Here is a 19,079-nt window from a genome sequence, read left to right on the forward strand (position 1 = left end):
TTTATTAGTTTCCTCAGTGGAGCTACAGTTGCACACAGAGGAAGGGCATCAGGTAGTGTTAGTGCACACTGAGAAAGTCCACATGTACATCTCTCACCGTGTCTTTACTTACAATATAACTCAAATGGTGTATTACAATTATACTGGAGTGGAGTTTTTTTTACATATATGCTCATATATTTGTTGGTAATTGCATGTGTCGATATCTCACGTTGCCACATGTTGCCCCCATGATTGTCACAAGCGAATTAAAGCATTGAGTATTGTCAATAATCTGTACAGTTTTGATACAATACACCGACATAAAGTCAAACAACCTTCAGCTTATAGATGACAGTTAGATGACTGTGTGGTTTGGGGCTGTGCATTTCATAATAAATACTAGCAGGATTAAAGATGGTCAAGCGGTCTGATGCACATCTGCTCTCGTGTCAGCAGAGGGAACTATGTACAATTACTTCCATCCACATTCATCATGTGCAACTTGCTTGCTGCATAGGTAGTTTTTCATGTATTTTTTCATAGAGGTGTCCATACTGACATGTATTTTTTTTACATTTTAAATCAAAAAGGCACACAGTTTAGGTCTGATCCAGGAACAAAATGCCACCAGGGAACTGTTTCTATTGCACTGAGTGGGATGTTTATTGAAGGTAATGTCTCTGGTGTTGAGGAGTGATGGATGTTTTACAGTAAATTTATGATAAATAGCTTTTCTTTCTGCAATTAGATGGAATTACACCTGTTCTTTACAATCATTGGTATCACATATAAGTGACTGTAATCAGTGTGTCAATTTTGGGACGTAAAGGGTCAGTTCACCCGGATCACAAATCACATACATATTATTTTTGTACCCCCACTGGTATTTTGTTTTGCAGATTGTTTTACTATGTTTTACGCCCTATTACTGCTAAGATGACTGGATGTTTGTGTGTGGTGCTAAATGAATTCTTTGAAAGACATAATAGCAACGTGCTTTACCAAATAATATACATAATCTAAAGACAGCATCACGTCTGGACAGTTTAAATCATCTACCAAACATACAAAATACTGAAAAGTGACCACAATGAGGTTGGTTGATTGGTAAGTAACCGGCCCATTGTTTGTTCTGTAAAGAGCTTCTGGCTTTTTAAAATGTAATTTTCATTCTTCTGATTTCATATCTGGAGGAAAATACCGTATGAAAGTGTGAAGATCTAGTTGTTGTTTTTCTTATTGTGAGCTAACCCTTTGACGTTTGACATTAAGGTGTGCTGTTGTGATTATTTTCATGATTTGTGTGTTTTTTTTTAGCAAAACTGTCCGTAATAATATGAAAATGAAAACAAATATATTGAAATAAAAATAACTCAGGGAGATAAAGACTGGTCATCACTGTTATTGTTACTGGTTTATGTTACAGTATCTGTCAGTTAATTGGCTCTGCACTGGCATGGTAGAGTGACCAAAAAAAAAGGTTTTCACATCAAGAGTTGTTTAATCACAGTGCTGCTCTTTAACAAACTCCATTCAGTCCATCGATCGCTGCGGTCGAATGCACAGTATCGGTGCCCTTCTGTTAAGGATCTCCATTTCTTTTGTGCCGCCCAAACATTTGTCCCAAAGCGGCTGCACTGAAGACACTGAGCGGTGTGAAGGCTGCAGGAACATCTGCATCCAGAGCGGTAGTCTGCTTCCTGGAGACGCTTGTCTCTCTGGAGAGTTTAATCGGTACGGTGTGAAATGCTGTGTTGCACGTCTTCTAGGCCAGGATGAGGTTGTTCCAGGGCTCAGCTTTGGAGCCAGAAGACACGCCGTGGCCCCCAGGGGACATCTTGAGAGGAACGGCCCCGCCTTGAGCTGCCATGTAGGCTGGCAGAGCTGAAATCTAGAGGGATAGAGTAGAAAATGGTGAGAAGGCCAGTACGGGAATCTGTCACGTGATCTGTCCTTCATAGATGGAGACTTTGACCTTTCCTTTCATTGTCATATCAGTTGGCATGTGGGATAAATATCAATATAATACATGTAAAGATGTGAAGATTCCCTGAAATTTGACTAAAAAGGTGTCCAACCTGTGCGTGTGCGCTGTGGTGTGTGTACAAGCTGTGAGTGTCCGGCTCTGTCTTTATCTGTCGAGGCTCCTCAGAGGTGGTGGAGGCCCTGGGAGTGCTGCTTGGCGTAACTGGAGTCCCATCACTGCCTGGGGTCCCTGTGGAGCACCAGAACTGAAGTCATTACACATTCACAGACGGCATGCCCATGCAAATGTGCCTTTTTAGTAAGTCTTAGCTACAGTATGATCCTCAATATCTATATCTACATATCTACACGAACCTAAGCGCATGTGGTTTTGAAGCTCACCAGCTTGGGACTTGTTGAAGTTTTTGGGTTTGCGTTTGCGGGTCTGGATCCCCTCTTTCTTCATGGCCAGGGGTCGTGGTACCTGTCAAGACACAAGAACAAATAAATAACCTTTAGCCGTCAACAGCAGACAGAAGTAGGAGAAGTGTAGCATCCATGGAGGCCGGCGAGAAAGAAATACGTATATGGTGTGATCAAGATTCAGAGGATCCAAAAAGAATGTGAATGATCCGTTTTAATTTAAAGTATAGATGTTCTTAAAGATGTCAGCAGTAGCAGAGATGCACTTACCCCATGGAGTTTCATGTAGAGGCCACAGGCGTTGCAGACCGGCTCTCCCTCTGCGTTTCGTCGCCACAAGGTGGTGGTGGTGGTGTGACAGTTGGTGCAGGACAGGCCAACCCTCCTCGAGGCAGACTGCAGCATATAAAATATGTCAGAGTTCTACGTTTAAAAAAAGGAGAAAAACTAAATGCATACATTTCCCCTGAGGTATACTGCAGGTGAATTTATCGTCCATTAACACACTGTATTGCTTCACTGTCACGGTATTAAAGTGCTCCACTGTCACCCACCAGCCGTCGTTGAGGTTTGATAAGAGGTCTGTTGATGCCGTTCATCTTGTGGTACAGTCCGCAGGCATTGCACAGGTAGTGGCCTGTACCATCCCGCCTCCAGAGGGGGGTCGACATCGCACCGCAGTTCACACACTCTCGCCCCTCAGCGAAGTCATCAAACAGGTCTGATGGAGGAGGACGAGAAAGAAATGATGAGCCTGATCCGGATCAAACAGTAATTCATTGTGTTTTAGCAATGAGTTGGTAAAACATAATAAAACAGTTGCTATATGAAAAAGTGAAATGAATTGCATTGCAAAGAAAATTAAATAGACTTTCCACAGATTCCACATAATTCTTTTACATTTTACAGATCAAACTGAGCTTATTGCTGTGATTCTTAGAGAAAATAACTTTCAGCAGAGCTTCTGCCACATAAAAATGTTCTCCACCCTCCTTAATAAACACTTTCCTGCTCCGTCAAACTCAGAATATTAAATGCAGAGGCATCTCTGCACCAGCAGGAGGTGCAGGCTGCAGTCTCACAGGCCCACACAACAGCAGACTGGAATCCCTCCTTATCTCTCACCTCGGACAGATAAAGAGTCGGCTGGAAATATAGACGGAATAGAGCTCCATCATATTCAAATAGGGACTTTGTGTCTATACCTCTTTCCCCCTCTCTCTCAGTTAGCATGACATCTCATGCAATGTTGCACATATCTCTGAAGAACCACTTAGCCTTTCAGGGGAAGGAGGCATCAATCAGGGGTTTGATACTGACAGTAAAAGTTACTATATTTGTCTACGACGGTGAGGTTTGCTGAGAATGAGGAAATGTGCAAAGCACAAACACATTAACCGTAAAAAAAGCCACATTTAAATCAGATTATTTTAAGTGTCCACTCCACCGTGCGTATTTATTATAAATAGTGATGTAAAATGAACAGAGAGTATGACTCTGGCCTCCATCTGCTCCTCCCTCGCTGCAGCGTGACTGATACATATGCAGGCCTCCTCCAAGGCTGAGAGCAAAACAGACACAGCAGGGCAAGCTGACCTTGAGCCATTAGCAGCCAACACAACGCAGCAACACGAGACAATACACAAAAGAAACACTGCAGTGTCCGTGTGTCTATCTAAATGGAGCTTTATTTTTTTTTCCACTGTGTAAATGTCAGTGTGTGTCTTTATCAGGGGACGCTGACACTTTAAGGGGACAAAGGTGAAAACAACTGTGACATATGTGAAGGCTATACGTGTCCTGTACAGGTTTTAACCGTGTTTTTCATTTGTTTTCAACAAGGTGTTACAGCGGCAGCATTTAAAAGTACAACTACAATGTTTATTTTATCAGCTTTATACATCTCCTTTTCTGAGACATCACACTTACACGGGACCTTTTTCAGCTGTGGTCACTAATGACATTTGAAGATACAGTATATAAAGACTTTACATGCAAAGATATAACAATAATATACAATATATAGTAATAATGGAGGGGCCTTTCTCAATGGCGTAGAGTAACTTAGTAAATTGTGCTGTAGTCTACCTAAGTTCAAATTTAGTTCATTTCCGTTTTATGCAACTTTATGCACTTTTTACTCCTAATGGATTTGACAAATGTAGCTACACATTTTGTTTTAAAGAAAAAACACAAGATGAGTGTACATAATATGATGCATTGTTGTAAATTGAACTACCAAACAGTTTATGAAATAGTTTAAATTAGCTGCAGCATCCAAGATTAAATTCTGCCGACAAATGAATGTAGCAGGAATAATATTGTAATGATGATAAATATATTAGTGTAACATTCACAGATACATTTCTTCTGTATTGAATACTTTCAGGTTTGATACTTAAAGTACATTTTTTTAATAATAATATAAAGTTTTATTTAAAAAGAAATTCAGTACAGGAGTTCTACTTGTTTTTACATCCTTGTAATTACTTGTACATAATCTATTATTTTATATTTCATACATTTCATCCTCACTGCTTTTTAAATTTGACTTTTTTTTATTTTTTTAAGTTTTTTTCCACTAAATGCTAACTTAACTGCAAAAATATATATGTGTCACTTAGTTGCCAACATGATGAAAATACAAAACTTTTGAACTCATCAGTTGGCTTTTGTTATTTTTATTCCAGGCAGAGGAAGAAGCTTTGTGTGGAGGGGAGACTTCCATCACAGGGTCCTGTCAGAGTGGCAATACAGATATAATGCCTTATAAACTAAAGTTATAAAGATTATCCAATAAAACACATCATAGTCTTGGATCTCTTGTCGTCAAATAAATGATTTGGCTGTTTACATACTGTTAATAATTTTCCAATTTAAGTAAGTGAGTCATTGAGATGTTTCTGGAAAAAAAGATATAAGGCATCAATAAAAACTCAATTCAAGTGAATTTCAAACAATTCAAAAATATTTTCACAAATGTTTTGAAGAATTGAAGTTTAGACTTTACGCTGATTGTGTTTATTTTCTTCTTTCACTGACCGAGAAGAAGAAGTCAGAGCTTAATTAGTTTCCCTTCTCTCCAACTCACCAACAGAACAATAGAGACTTTCACTGCACGGCTCAACGCCACTTCATCAACCACTGAGCTTTGATTTCATTTGACGTGAGTGTAAAACAATGAGTTGAAGCCTGAACCATCTCTAGAGAAATGCAGTGAGTAAACAGGCTGAACACCGTGATTTGATTGTGATTGTAATCAAATGAAGAGGTCAGTGTGGATCAATGCTGTTATCTGTCACACTGTTATACAGCTGATCGTTCATTCAAATGATCATCACACAATTTAAGAGCAGTTTGTCAGACAGAAAATGGAAATGTATAAACGAAGAAAGCAATCAGCTGTTAATCAACTGTTAATAAGATAATACTACTAATAAGTGATAATAAGTGATAATAAGTCTATCTGACCCTTCAGATTAGGACAAACATGTAGATAATGGAAGAAACAAGAGCCAAATGAACACAACGCTGATTATTAATGTAGACTAGAGAGCAGTCATCGAAAAAACGGACAAATGAGCAAAATCAACGTGTTGGAATGAGGTCCAGAGTTCAACCAGCAGCGATAGATTCAAATCAGTACATGGACATAACGTTATAGGCTGACACAAAAGCTATATATTTGAATAAAAAGTGGTTTCACTGCATCTAAAACAATTGATTTTTCTTTGAGGGTGTGAGGAATCTGATTCTGCTGCTGCTCAGGATCAGATTCTTCACACACACTTCTAATCAAATCCGGCCTCACACACAAGGCCACAATCAAACACACAACCCATAAACCATAATCCCTATAAACTGTTATCAATTCAGGCTCAGTTAATTATTCCTTTCTAACACTCCAAACTGTGATTCCTGAAGATAAACCAAACATGTGTATTATATGTTATTTTAAGTTTGATTTGGGTTTGTGAGTATTAAATGAAATATTGTATTATCATTTGTCATTAATACTCAATACTGGCCTATTGTTTTATTTTATTCATGAAGGAAAACTTCACACAATTTGGTATTTCAATTAAAATGTACATGTTTCTAAAATCATACATTTAAAATTAAAGTGAAAATGAAGTAAGCATGAATGAATTTCACTCAATGACGTTATTTACTTGTTTTTACTGTAAAATGTCACCTCAAGAAGAATCAGAAGTGTGTTAATAAAGTAAAGTAAAGCTGCAGTAAGACTTTCAAATACCCGCCTGATAAACGATCCTCTCAGGTAAAACTAACTTATCCTCTGGGAATACAATTTGCCAAATACAACATGATTATGAATAACAGCTGTGCTTTCCATATCAGTCACGAAAAAGACATCACTGAATTAAAAACCGCGTTAAAAGAAACAAAAGGTGAAAATCAGCCTTTAATCGTTCTGCAAGGCCACATCACAGTATTGATCTCACGTGGCAGTTGTAACTTTCTATTCGTCCATGTTTTTATTCTTGTTTTAATCAAATAGAGCCTAATGAATAAAAACATAATATGTTCATGCCATGTTTCATTTGGAAGTTTTAGATATTTTCGTTCAGCAGAAGTTTGGGGAACAATAATACATCGTCACTGTCAGCTCTTTAAAAAAAACATATTAGGGGCAGACGTTTGAACGTACCTCGTAATTCAAGGACGTCTAATTGATTCGCTTTGTCTGTGGTTGTGTGAAATATACTCTTGTAGTATTGTATCATTGTAATAGCGTATGGATTTATTTGTAATTTCAAAATCATATAATTTGAATAAATCTGGTGTGTTCAGTGTGTTCTGTCAGCTAATAAACGACATGCATTAATCTTGATGGCTTTTAATTGATAGATTATTTCTGCTGACTAAACAGTTACCTCACTTGCATTTTTTTTTCTTTTTCAGGAGAATACTTTTGTTCTTTTAACAAAAACGTATTTTTTTCGGGCCTGGCAACCTTTCACCTCACTCATGTTTGTTTTTTTATGGCCATAAACAGCAGGCCTATTGTCATTAATCGTTGACAGATAAATAAAAGGGACATGCTTCTCTCTCTCTTTTACTGGATTTGCACGTATTTCTTGTTGTGGTGACAGTGAAGCTGATAGTTTGACATTCTTTACATTTCTGTCTGGATGACAGAATTTCCAAAAGTCAAAACACATGTTGTTGTGAACAAAATATAGAAATGCTGAATAAAAAATGTTTTGCTCACCTATGTTTGGGTGCCGTGTTGTGCCATGAGGAGCACCGGTTTGGAGACCGTGGAGGACCGGGCTATCAAAGTGGGACGCAGGCCACGCTCCACCCACGTTCGGGCTCATGTAGGCCGGGTAGGGGCTGTGATACGACCCGCTGAGGCTCCGGGCGCTGTAGTGCTCCCTCCCGTTGGCAGAGATGTTTAGCGGGCTGCTGTAAGAAGCCACCGTGTCCCGGGCCGTGGCCACCCCGGAGGACAGAGGCGGGCTGGTGGAGAAGGCGAAGCGCGGAGACACCGGGGAGTGGTTGTACGAGGGCACCGTGTCGGCGCACGGCTGCACCCAGGCTGAGTGGCTCGACGCGGGGCTGCTCTGCTGCGACACACCGGGCGTCTGGAGGTAAGGCAGCGCCGGCATCATGGGGGTGACGACCCGGGTGGTGGGCACATAAACCGGAGAGGTGGCTGTGGAGGCGTTGTGCAGAAATCCGGCCTCATAGGAGTGGGGTCCGTGGTTGGTTGTCATTATGCCCTGATACATATCCTCTCCTTGAAGCTGGACATCCGTGTTGATAGAATGGATATTGATAGTATGGATGCCGTTACGCACAGGACTGCTGAGTATTAACGCAAATAGGCTACATATGATTAAATACAATCCGCGAGGCTCTGTCGTCCTAATTGGTATCAGATCTGAACCCAAAAAGTGAAGTCAAGCAAATGCAACAATCAGAAAATTAAGAATAAACTGAAAGAAGAGACACGAGAGGGTGGAGGCGGAGTGAGAGACTGATCAAGATCCAGCATATCTCTCTCTCTCTCTCTCTCTCTCTCTCTCTCTCTCTCTCTCTCCCCCTCTCTCTTTCTCTCCCTCTCTCTCTCTCTTTCTCTCCCTCTCTCAAGCCCAAAACATGAAAATAATTTAATCAAACGTTTATTTTATTCTAGATAGCTGAAGCTCCTTGGCTTTAATGTTAACCAGAATCTTTTTTTTAAATGTATATTTCTTATCCCATTATGTCCCTCCTGCCTATGTTCGATAAAATCGATTGTTTTTCGTTTGTGGATTTTGGTGTTTTTTTTTAAACAGAAAACGAACTTTTTAATTTCATCTATGAATTAAATTAATTTGCATAAGAACCCTTTACAGTATATTTATTGGATTCACTGTTACAGGCAGATCAGTCTCTATCTGTCATAAACAACTTTAAAACATCTGTAAATAAAATAATGTTGAACATTAAACCAGCTTGTATTTGTATCTGAGTCGTGAAGTTGTTTCCATACTAATCAAAGCCTCCAACACCAACTTTCTTAAACATTTGTCAAAATATGTTTTCGTTAATCCGAAATATTAGCCTGTCGGATAAACGCCGTGGGTCTAAATTGTAAGTTTAATTAAATCTTTCACTAAATAGTGATTGGTTGATTGTAGATTTACGAGTAATTTTTTCGGGAATAGCGCCACAATGTTCTTGTGTGTCTGTGGTGCTTTTATTGCAGTGCTGCAATTTCCCCATGATTATCTAAAATGATAGTTACACTGTCATAGTCATATTATTTTTCCGCAAATGTACAAATATTTCTTCTATTGTAAAGCCACTGGGAAACCTGATATTTGATCATTTTGCAGCAGCGTGCTGCTTTACAAACGCATGCAGTTTGATTATTCTGATAACAGATCAAGATATTTGTATGTCAACACGTGCTGGCCGTTATGAACGTGCACTTAAATGTGCGCAGTCTCATCATTCCAATTTGCCGAAAGTTAACCAATATCCGATTGAAGAATTTTACATAAATACGCCTTTGTGAACGTGCTGTAGAGAAACAATTACCAGACTCAATGATTATTTCCAAATTGGCACAAATGATTAGTTTACTTCCTTGTGCTGAACTGGCATTTTCATAGTAAGGAATATTAAGGCTTTTACTCTTTTTTTTCTCTTCATGACAAAAATGAAAAATAGTGCTGGATGCTTGACGCGTCTTTAGTCGGAAGTCTCCGGCGGTTGTTGTCCTCATGAGGAGAGATTTATACCTGTCATCAACACCAGTGAACGTAAACACACGAGGCCATTTCATTGTGCAGCCACTTCCCACAAGACAGCCGCTCATTGAGTTATGTGGCTCTACACAGGCTGCCAATACAGTCCAGTGTGTGTGTGTGTGTGTGTGTGTGTGCGTGTTTCTAAAAGTTTCTTGACAAGAGACACAAAATTAAAAAATAAAAGCAGCACTGGAGGAAATAATCGATCATCATCGTTAGTGCTTTCATCTCAGAATCAGGTGGCTCATGGACTATATGTGGATTTACTTTAGTGAAATGCATATAATTCATGATCATATTTTACATTTCCCCTAACAAATACATCATTTAAAAATGATTTAAAAAAAGACCCATATGTAAATTGTACCACTGCAACAGGTGCATCAAAACATGTTAATCAAGTAGCTCAGAGAAGAGCTCTATGGTTGAAAACACCTGCATGGGTGTATCATTTAACTGCAGGACCTTTAAAAGAGTCCACTGATTTTGCATTGCACTTTTAAAACAACTGAACTCACTAGTTAAAAAAAATATATATATATATATGTGCCAAGAGAGAGATGAGGAGCAGACTACAGAAGTCTGGGGACACCCACCATCTGTACATGAACCTTATACAATAACCTATAACCGTATACAGCAGTATTGATTCACTCCCCCCTCTGTCTCTTGTAGAAGTCAAGGCAAATAGAGCAATATTGCCTCAATGGAAATGGGGAACTGTCATCAATGTGTAACTGCTGGCTGATAACAGAACCACCAATTGGTGGCTAATAATATCAAGGCGTGGGTCCCTGTTGGCCTGCGAGGGCTTAAAGTAGCACCACAGTCAGAAATGATTCATGCGTTTATGGTTCCAGGTAATGTATGCCTACAGAGGGTCAGCCTGTGTTTCTATAGTTTTACATGTTGTACGAGAAGTTTGTTGGGCAAGATAAGTTTAGACTAAGCAGCAGCAGCAAAGTTCAGTCTAATCAGAGCAAATACGGGGTGAGAAGTTTACAAAAAGTCAAAAGAAATCAAACATAGTTCGTCCTTTTTTTCTGTTATTGCAAAGTACAGTGAGTGTTTTCCTTTGTGTGTTTGCACATGCCAGGCTGTATCACTGACAGTGACAGAGGCCAGAACCCATGACAACTGTGTGTGTGTGTGTGTGTGTGTGTGTGTGTGTGTGTGTGTGTGTGTGTGTGTGTGTGTGTGTGTGTTATAACCACTATTCTGTGCAACTGTGTGTGTTTTCAGTGTGCATTAATGAGGAGGTGTTGGTGAGGGACTAGATAGAGATGCTGGTATGTGGCAGACAGCAGCAGACTGAGTTGAGTGTGTGTGTGTGTGTGTGTGTGTGTGTGTGTGTGTGTGTGTGTGTGTGTGTGTGTGTGTGTGTGTGTGTGTGTGTGTGTGTGTGCGCGCGTCTGTGTGTGCAAGGAAGAAGGGCCAAAGTAAGTCACCGACCCCAAATGATTGAATCTCTGCCCCAGCCAAGACGGGGACAGCTTTCCTGGTGCCTGGTTTGGACACACACACACACACACACACACACACACACACACAGACACACACACACTCAAACACGCACACTGAGACTAGTAGACTCCTGGCTCCAGGAAGAAGACCTCAAACGGAGAAGCAGGAAAACCCAGGAGGTAGAATACCCTGTCAATATACGCCAACAGAGGCCAGGGAAACACACACACACACACACACACACACACACACACACACACACACTCAGTCATACTCTTTGGTTTTCTTCATTAGCATGTTTTGCACAGTAAGCAGAACGGGTTTCTTGTCTGCATCTGTTCCTGCTGACATCACCATGTTATATCTGATCAGATTGGTCTCCATGGATCCACTCATGTGATATTGGTAATGATGAAACAGTGCTAATCAATAACAGCTCATTGTGTGTTAAATGGGCTCATGAAGACCTCCGATTACGTCTGACGACTCTCAAAGTCCCTTTTATGTTGTTTATCCATTCAACTTTCTTGCTTGACACTTGTTTGATAAACCTCAACTGACTTTTCTGAATGACTGACTTTATTGAGCCAGACCTTTCAAATTTGACATTTTACAAAAGTTTGCAATAAGCAGAACAGCATGTGCACCAAAAAAAAGATTATTCTGTTAACGATTGGCTTTTTAAAATAAACAATAATTTGGCCAGTCAACAGTTACGAACGGGACTGTCCCCTGTCTGGCTTCTCGCTGCTTCTCAACGTGGTGTTGTTTCTCTTACTATTTCTATTCATTGCTGTACTTTTTTGTATTTAAAGTATTATTCGTTTGACTGCTGTAAACCTAATTGCTCCTTGGGGACATCAAAGCTCTGCTCTCAACTCTCGTCACCAAACGGGTCTCTGTCTGACTAACACCACGTTTCTGCTGCTATTCTCTTACTATCCACTATCTTCAGTTTATATTATATACATCTCACAAAAGCAACATATCCAATTATGTCGTATGGAAGTGCACGCACTAGCTTTTTAAGCGTTGAAAAGTAATTTGGTTAAATGAAGGTTTTTATCAGGTGAAGTTATCAGAACTTATTGTCTATAAATAAGTGCAATATTCTTGTGGGATCATGTCTCTTTGTGTGTATGTGTGTGTAAATATGGGTGTGTGTGTGTGTGTGTGTGTGTGTGTGTGTGTGTGTGTGTGTGTGTGTGTGTGTGTGTGTGTGTGTGTGTGTGTTATTCTAAGGTATCTGTAAGTCATGCTTGTGGATTAAGTGTGTTTCACTGAGGAGACACGAGTCTGCTCAGCAAGACACCTTGGCTTCAGCAACACAGATCATCTCTTTCCCTGTCTTAGTAACACACAAACACACACACACCATTAACCAGGAGTGTGTTTCTTTTTTGAATAAATTATTAACTCCTCAGTTGCAGGTTCTCATATGTGACGAGCTCAAGTGTTGAATTGAAGTCTTGGTTCTCACTGTTTGAAGAGCAGCGCAAACACATCACACAACACTCCAACTACAGACGATAAGAATTCAATTATCAAAACCCCCGTTTTGGTTCTGATGGTGTTCGCTGTTTAGTAAAGCAACGTTTGAATATTTCTTGGACGCTTGTATGATAATATTGAAAATTCCACTCCTGGGTGCTGCTTCCTCAAATGTCGGCTTTAAAATTGAGAATATTTTTGAGGGAGTTCTGTGAGTGACTTGTTATAATCAAGTGAGCTTTGCACAGATGGCCCCGTGAGCAAAATGCACCACTGACCAATCATGTCGGCTGAATATGTGACTGACAGCCTTATAGCGGGGTGCCCCATGGTACCCAGAGTGTGTGTGTGTGCATGTTCGTGTGTGTGTATGTGAGCTGTAGCAAGTGTATTTTTAGCAGTGAAGACTCAGGGATCCCAGAACCTCTCCCTGTGATAAGCAGCGGCCAAAGTCCGCAAGCTAGCGAAGGCCTGAAGAGCAAATAGGGAACACACACACACTCACACACACACACACACACACACAAATGCAAAGACAGTGTTTAATATGCTGATACACCGGGCTTAGTTGCAGAGAGAAAGCTTTTTTGTTTGAACGTGGAGGGGCAAGTTAGGGGTAAGATTCAGGTTAGGTAAAGGTGAGGTGACATCATCAAAACAATGGGTTCTGGTGTCTTTGAAGGGTTCACGCAGAGTTCATGCAGAGAGGGTCACAGAGCTGTCAGGGTGGCTAAAATGGTGCACGGAGATGCAGAGTGTGATGGTGAAAGAATGGCAGAAGGACGGGGGATTTGGAAACAAGTGTGAGAACTTTTTTTTATCAATGTCCAAAAAACTGTCTTCTGCTGTCAGTCAAAGGCAGGCTTCCCCCCCCCGCTCTCAAAACACTGGGAGAGAAAACAAAAACACAATGAGGAAGCGAGAGGAGAAAAGGTCCCTCAATCCAGGGACGGTCGTAGCGCACAAGCCCGATAACAGCAGGAATAGTTCTGTTTGGACAAGGAGGGGATGGATTGGTGGAGGAGAAAGATTTAACAAATTGGTTGCGTCTGAAAAAAAGAAAAGAAGTGGAGAGAAAAAGAGAGAATGTCAGAGAGGAGGAGAAGGGAGAAGCCACCAGACAGGAGGAACAGTGGAAAACAAAAGAGGCTCCACACTCTGCTCTGTCTTATCTGTCTGAGGGTCTTATCCACCACTGGCTCTGTTAGTGTAACCCCATTTGCTCCCTCCCTCCCTCCCTGCCGGGCGCTCTCCTTCCACCTCATCCCTCCATCTCCATCTCCCCCTTCCTCCCCCTCCCGCCCCCACTGCTGCTTGCTGCGGACCCCGTTATCAGGCCAGGGCTGACGTCAGGGGGGCCCGCTGGTGCTGGGGGGGCCGGAGACGGAGGCTGATAGCGAGGCAGAGGCTGCCTCCACACAGGCTGTGGGAACCGCGGACCCAGCCCACCTCGACCCAGTGGCCCCGCACGTCCACCACGAGAACACACACACACACACACACACACAGAGAGGTGAGGATGTACGGTTAATTCATGGAAGCACACACACTTCTTGTGAATTTGGGGAGAGTTTCTACAGTTAAAAACGTACACATAGATATTCTTAAGCTGAGACCAATAATTGTTGCATTTGGTTAATTTTTGGACGAATAAAAATGAAACTGAAGAGTTCACCAAATAAATATGAGATGACCTGAGTAGTTCTAAAAGCCCTGACACTGATCCATGTCTATATATCTGCACATCTAAAGGGGAACCTACGCATATTTAAATGCATACAAACTGCTTGTGTTCATATATGTTCACATCTTTCTATTATAAGCATCTTCCATAGACTCTGCAATCTTTTGAGCCTAAAATAAACACAAGTATCTCATCCACAGCAGATATAAATAGTTCAGTTAATGAGCTGTTTCTTATCAAAATTCCCCAGTGCTGAATATTTCTCATCTTCTCATCCACTTCCATAAAAGTCTTTTTGCATCAAATATGTCCCGAGGTAGCAATATAACTGTACTTTGTTATCTTCCATCATGTTTGTTGCAATACCTCTGACTTCCACTTAACAAAAATGAAGTGCACAAGTTCATGGAATCATTCATTATGCATCATAAATTACACGTTTTATACCTCCCCCCCCTTAGAAATCAATTCCCCAGGCACCTTCTCAGCCCGATAAAACTGTATATGACAGATATTATGCCATTTAGTTTGAAGATAAAACTAAGGTTACTTTCTTTTTGACATTCGTCAGCTCATATCTCCATATAAGACAGTGCAGTTGCAGTGCACTTGACAGATTATGTATGATGTCAGGGTTGGTGTTAGTCCATGAAACATGGAATCCAGGGAATTAATTGCTGGAGAATAGGTTAAGGAGGCACTTACCCCTGAGTGCTGGAATGTCATCCCAAAAAATAGCATCTGTAAAAGGTGTGTGTGCGTGTGTGTGTGTGTGTAAGTGTGTTTGTACGGGTCAACAGGTGCAAGTTTGATCTGAGGGGAGTGAGTGGAGCGTGGAGGCCTGCAGCAGATGAGTTTGGCAAGTTTCACATCATTAGCTGCAGGTGCTGCACTCCCAACATGTGCAAACACACACACACACACACACACACACACAAACACACACACACACACACACACACACACACACACACAAACACACACACACAACTCATGTCATCTAAACCTTGATAATTATCACCCCTCAACATCAGTGTACCCAAAGAAACCGACTCAACCCTACTCCACTGATCAACTCTTGACTCATTTACAGTAATGGGAGGGAATTGAACCATCAAACTGCCAGTTACGCAGAAATATATTTCCAGGTCCTTTCCTACGTGTGTCTCAGATGTTTTCGGAGATGGATCTGTCGGATGGGGAGTGGAGACACGCTTATCAGTGTGTTTTCCTCGATAAGGCGGAGAAGATTTGTAACGGTTGCGGTGTGTGTGTGTGCGTGCGTGCGTGCATGTGTGTGTGTGCGTACGTGCGTGTGTCTATTGCTCTCTCACTTACTCTGACCTCTTCTCGGCCGAACAAGTAGGAGGAAGAAAAGAGTGGCCTTGACAGAGCGAGAGGAGGGGTGAGATGTAAAATAAGAATCAGACCGTTGTTTCTGAGTTGCTTATTTCTTCTCCTCCACCTCTCTCGCTGTCATATTCTCTCACCCTCTTTGTCAGACACACACTCCCTGAATTTCACCAGTGGCTGTTGTGTCCTTGGGTATGAATAACTGTAAACCATAAGAGGGAAAAACAAAGCGTGAACTTAAGGTGCACTCTAAAAAGGAGCATAAGTCAAATGCAACTTCCTACTCTGTGGCAGCAGTCTACGACGCTCTTTGAATTCAACATAAAGAAATCATTTATGATATATTAGCATTGTCAACAAATGCGCTGAAAAATATGTACAGGACATTTTTATGAAATTATTTTGGTTGGTTGAGGACTTTAATGTTAATGCACAAGTGCCTAAAGATGCAGTTCTTCTGGTCGGTGCACTGGCATCAAAACTATTCCAACTGTATAGAAACTAATAGTAAGTTATTTATTTGTCATAGGCACAACAATTCAAGTGAAGCCGTCGTTGGCCATGAAATTCTATGTTCCTCAGGCTCGCTCCAACAATGCTCATACAATAATAACAATAATCTAATAAAAGACGTAAAAATATATCAGATCAAAGTCTCACTGAACCAGAGCGATAGAGAAGCCAAAAGCATCATGGAGCTGGTCTGTTGAGTCTGTATCAGCACCAAAGCTTTTCTCACCAAAGGCCTCATGAACAAGTAAACACTGCTCTCTAAATACTTACTAGGCAGAAATACTGTAAATGTACAATCAAAATCATTAACTACGCTTCCGTCAACCATTTCCGTACATTAATCAACCTCAACTTTAAGTATCTTTGGTGTTACAACTTGCCGAATGTCAGCAAAACCAGGCAGCCGATGTCTGGTGGGCAACTTAAATGCATGTGTCATGTATGTGTAGTGGCAACCGAATCATTCAGTAAGAAGGTAATGAAGTTGCTCGCTGTAGAGAGCAACATCCGAATCAACCACTGCGTTATAACTGACTAGTATGTCCGGAAATAACAACAAAGCTATGAGTGTAATGTGTTGAATAAATGAAATGAATTTAAAGAAACAGATACAGATAACACATGTCACTTCTTCTGACATGTTCTTGGTGGCAATTTCCATATTAAACCTTAAAGAGGGGCTTGACCGTCATGCAGCACTCGGAGACGATGGTTTTCACCCAGACTCAACTCTGTGTCCCAAATTTGCATTTTCCGTCTAAAAGTGGCAAGACAGCAGCGATTGATTCACTAACAGACATTGTAAATGAATCACAAACAGAAACAAAGTGTTTGATCATCAAGTCATCAATCAGAGACAGTAGGTGTCATGTGATCAGCTGGAGGGGGCTGTCATGATAAGCCTCATTAGTCTCTTTAATTGGTCCAGAACAGTTGTAGTGAGCCAGTCTGTGGTCTGGCCACAAGCCAGGCTAAAGTAAACCGACCCAATGGAAACATTGTACAGGCCGACCAACAGATCACAGAGTGCAACATGGAGTCTGCCAAAGACCGCGTTTAATTCAGACTAAACCAAATTCGTAGAGTGTACTGGGCGTTTTAACTTTAATTACTGAGTGTAACACTAGTTACGCCAAGTTATAGAAACATTTCTATTAAACATATTTTTTTAAATATCACACAATGAATACATTTCTAAACACATCTACTCCCTTCACTTGACAGTTTGACCGGTCTCCATATTGCCAAATCATTTTTTTTTTAAAAACACGTTTTCATTAGTTGTTCAAAAGATATTTTTCTTCCCAAGATGATTACAAAACACAACAACCTCTAACTGTGACCTTTAACCTTCTGAGGCCTTTTGGTCTTCGTCTGTTCATGCATGTGTTTGTCGATATCATTTATTTCTTTTGACTAGTTTTTATTGCTAATATTGGAAATTTGTCAATCTGTCTTTTTCTGGTAATGTGTGATAGTGTGCATGTGTGAATCGGTGAGCGTGTGCGTGTGTGCACCGTGGCGTCTATAGCTTGCGGGGGAATCCATCAAAGCTTATCATTATAAGTAAACATGACAGAGTGGACAAAATGTCTTGTGCGCCGCCAGACCTGCTATCTCACCACAAGCCATATCTGTGATGATGGACTGATGTGGCGCTGGCTTGGTCTAACGAGAGTCTGAGTGTGAGAGTGGGAGTGTATGTATGAGCGCACACACGCTAGAACACGCACACATCAAAAGGCATACACATGTAAACACTCAGTAAGCACACACTCAAGTTACCTTCAACATAGCCCATTATATATTTTGCCTCTCAAAGGAATACTACCTACACTGTACATGAAAAGTTGACTTATCGCACAATCATAAATGAGCAGCCACAGCCATAATTCATACAGGTATGTTTGCTGGGGCTCAAAGTGTTATTTATGAGTTGAGCTGTGCTTTTTCTTCTGGAAAGACATGGTTACTGTACAGAACGAGCCTCTCTTTTTATGGCAGATGAGATCAGAGGAGAGTTAAGGGCTGCAGAGGGAGATTTATTAGAAATGTTAGCTAATAGGTCATGATCTGTACTCATTAACATGGCTTCCCTAAGTGTCCGAATATAGACCTATGTTAGTATGAACTGTGGAACGTCAAGTAAGGTTATAGAAATTCAGAAAATGAACATACGTCTTGTTAGCGTTCGATTTTCAGAGCTTCGGTGAGGTTTCTTGTTTGTGTGCGTGTGTGGAGGTCAGCCTGTGTGTTCCTCTACTTGTTACAACACCACTGATAAGGAGGTTAAACAACCATGCACTGTTTGCTCCCCTACCATGGTCATGTGATCAAAAACACTGATGAGCGTGTGTGTGTGTGTGTGTGTGTGTGTGTGTGTGTGTGTGTAGTATGTATGCATGTAGTGCTTAATGTCCATCTCTCCTTTAGGTTTCCTACACCGTCTGCTCCTTCCTCGAGGTGTGGCTCCTGCACCGTCTGGACGTTTAACTTCGAGAACGAAAACCCCGACATTGATAACCTTTCCCCCACCGTGTAGTTCCTGGGTCAAAGATCATGGCTGCAGTGCCTCAGCTGACTTGGCAGATTGACAGTGGGTGTAGTGGCACTGGATGGTATACAGTATGGAGCTGTTTCATGCCGTGTCTCCATCACTTTCATTCCCCTCTCTGTCTTTGTTAAATGACTGGTGCAAGTAGCCAGTGTGTGTGTGTGTGTGTGTGTGTGTGTGTGTGTGTGTGTGTGTGTGTGTGTGTGTGTGTTACCTCATGGTAACCTAGAAGGTGGTCTTTAACTTACTCTGGACTCTCAAAGACCACCAAGGGAGTGATAAATGTGTCTCCATCACAAACGGTTGCAGCTTGTAATGCGTCATATACAAGTTTTAAAAATATCTGCCGCTTTTCAGTCACTTTTTTGCCAAGAATTTGATG

The 19,079-nt window shown here is 41.1% G+C and overlaps 1 protein-coding gene across 2 annotated transcripts; it reads right to left on the minus strand.

Moving 5' to 3' along the window:
* Positions 1–1,589: 1,589 nt before the first annotated feature.
* Positions 1,590–8,236, minus strand: gata4 (GATA binding protein 4). 2 transcript variants are annotated; one of them, XM_079179792.1, is made up of 6 exons: positions 7,607–8,236; positions 2,925–3,091; positions 2,641–2,766; positions 2,350–2,431; positions 2,061–2,197; positions 1,590–1,873 (listed from the first exon to the last, which is right to left on the minus strand). In XM_079179792.1, exons 1-6 carry the CDS (start codon positions 8,127–8,129, stop codon positions 1,748–1,750), a joined length of 1,161 nt encoding a protein of 386 aa, XP_079035918.1. In that variant the 5' UTR covers positions 8,130–8,236; the 3' UTR covers positions 1,590–1,747. The 2 variants fall into 2 exon arrangements, with proteins under 2 accessions (XP_079035918.1, XP_079035917.1); XM_079179791.1 differs by having other exon boundaries at positions 2,323–2,431.
* Between the last annotated feature and the right edge of the window lie 10,843 nt (positions 8,237–19,079).

The sequence above is a fragment of the Pholis gunnellus genome (genome assembly GCF_910591455.1).
Source record: "Pholis gunnellus genome assembly, chromosome: 19".
In the NCBI taxonomy this organism is placed as follows: domain Eukaryota; kingdom Metazoa; phylum Chordata; class Actinopteri; order Perciformes; family Pholidae; genus Pholis; species Pholis gunnellus.

What these genes read in the sequence shown, in the direction of transcription:
- gata4 (XM_079179791.1), bottom strand. Translation starts at nt 8,129, where the DNA reads ATGTATCAGGGCATAATGACAACCAACCACGGACCCCACTCCTATGAG. An exon ending in TCAAAACCACATGCGCTTAG is followed by an intron (nt 2,198 to 2,322) that starts GTTCGTGTAGAT and finishes GGTGCTCCACAG; the next exon opens with GGACCCCAGGCAGTGATGGG. An exon ending in ACCACAGCGCACACGCACAG is followed by an intron (nt 1,874 to 2,060) that starts GTTGGACACCTT and finishes CTATCCCTCTAG; the next exon opens with ATTTCAGCTCTGCCAGCCTA.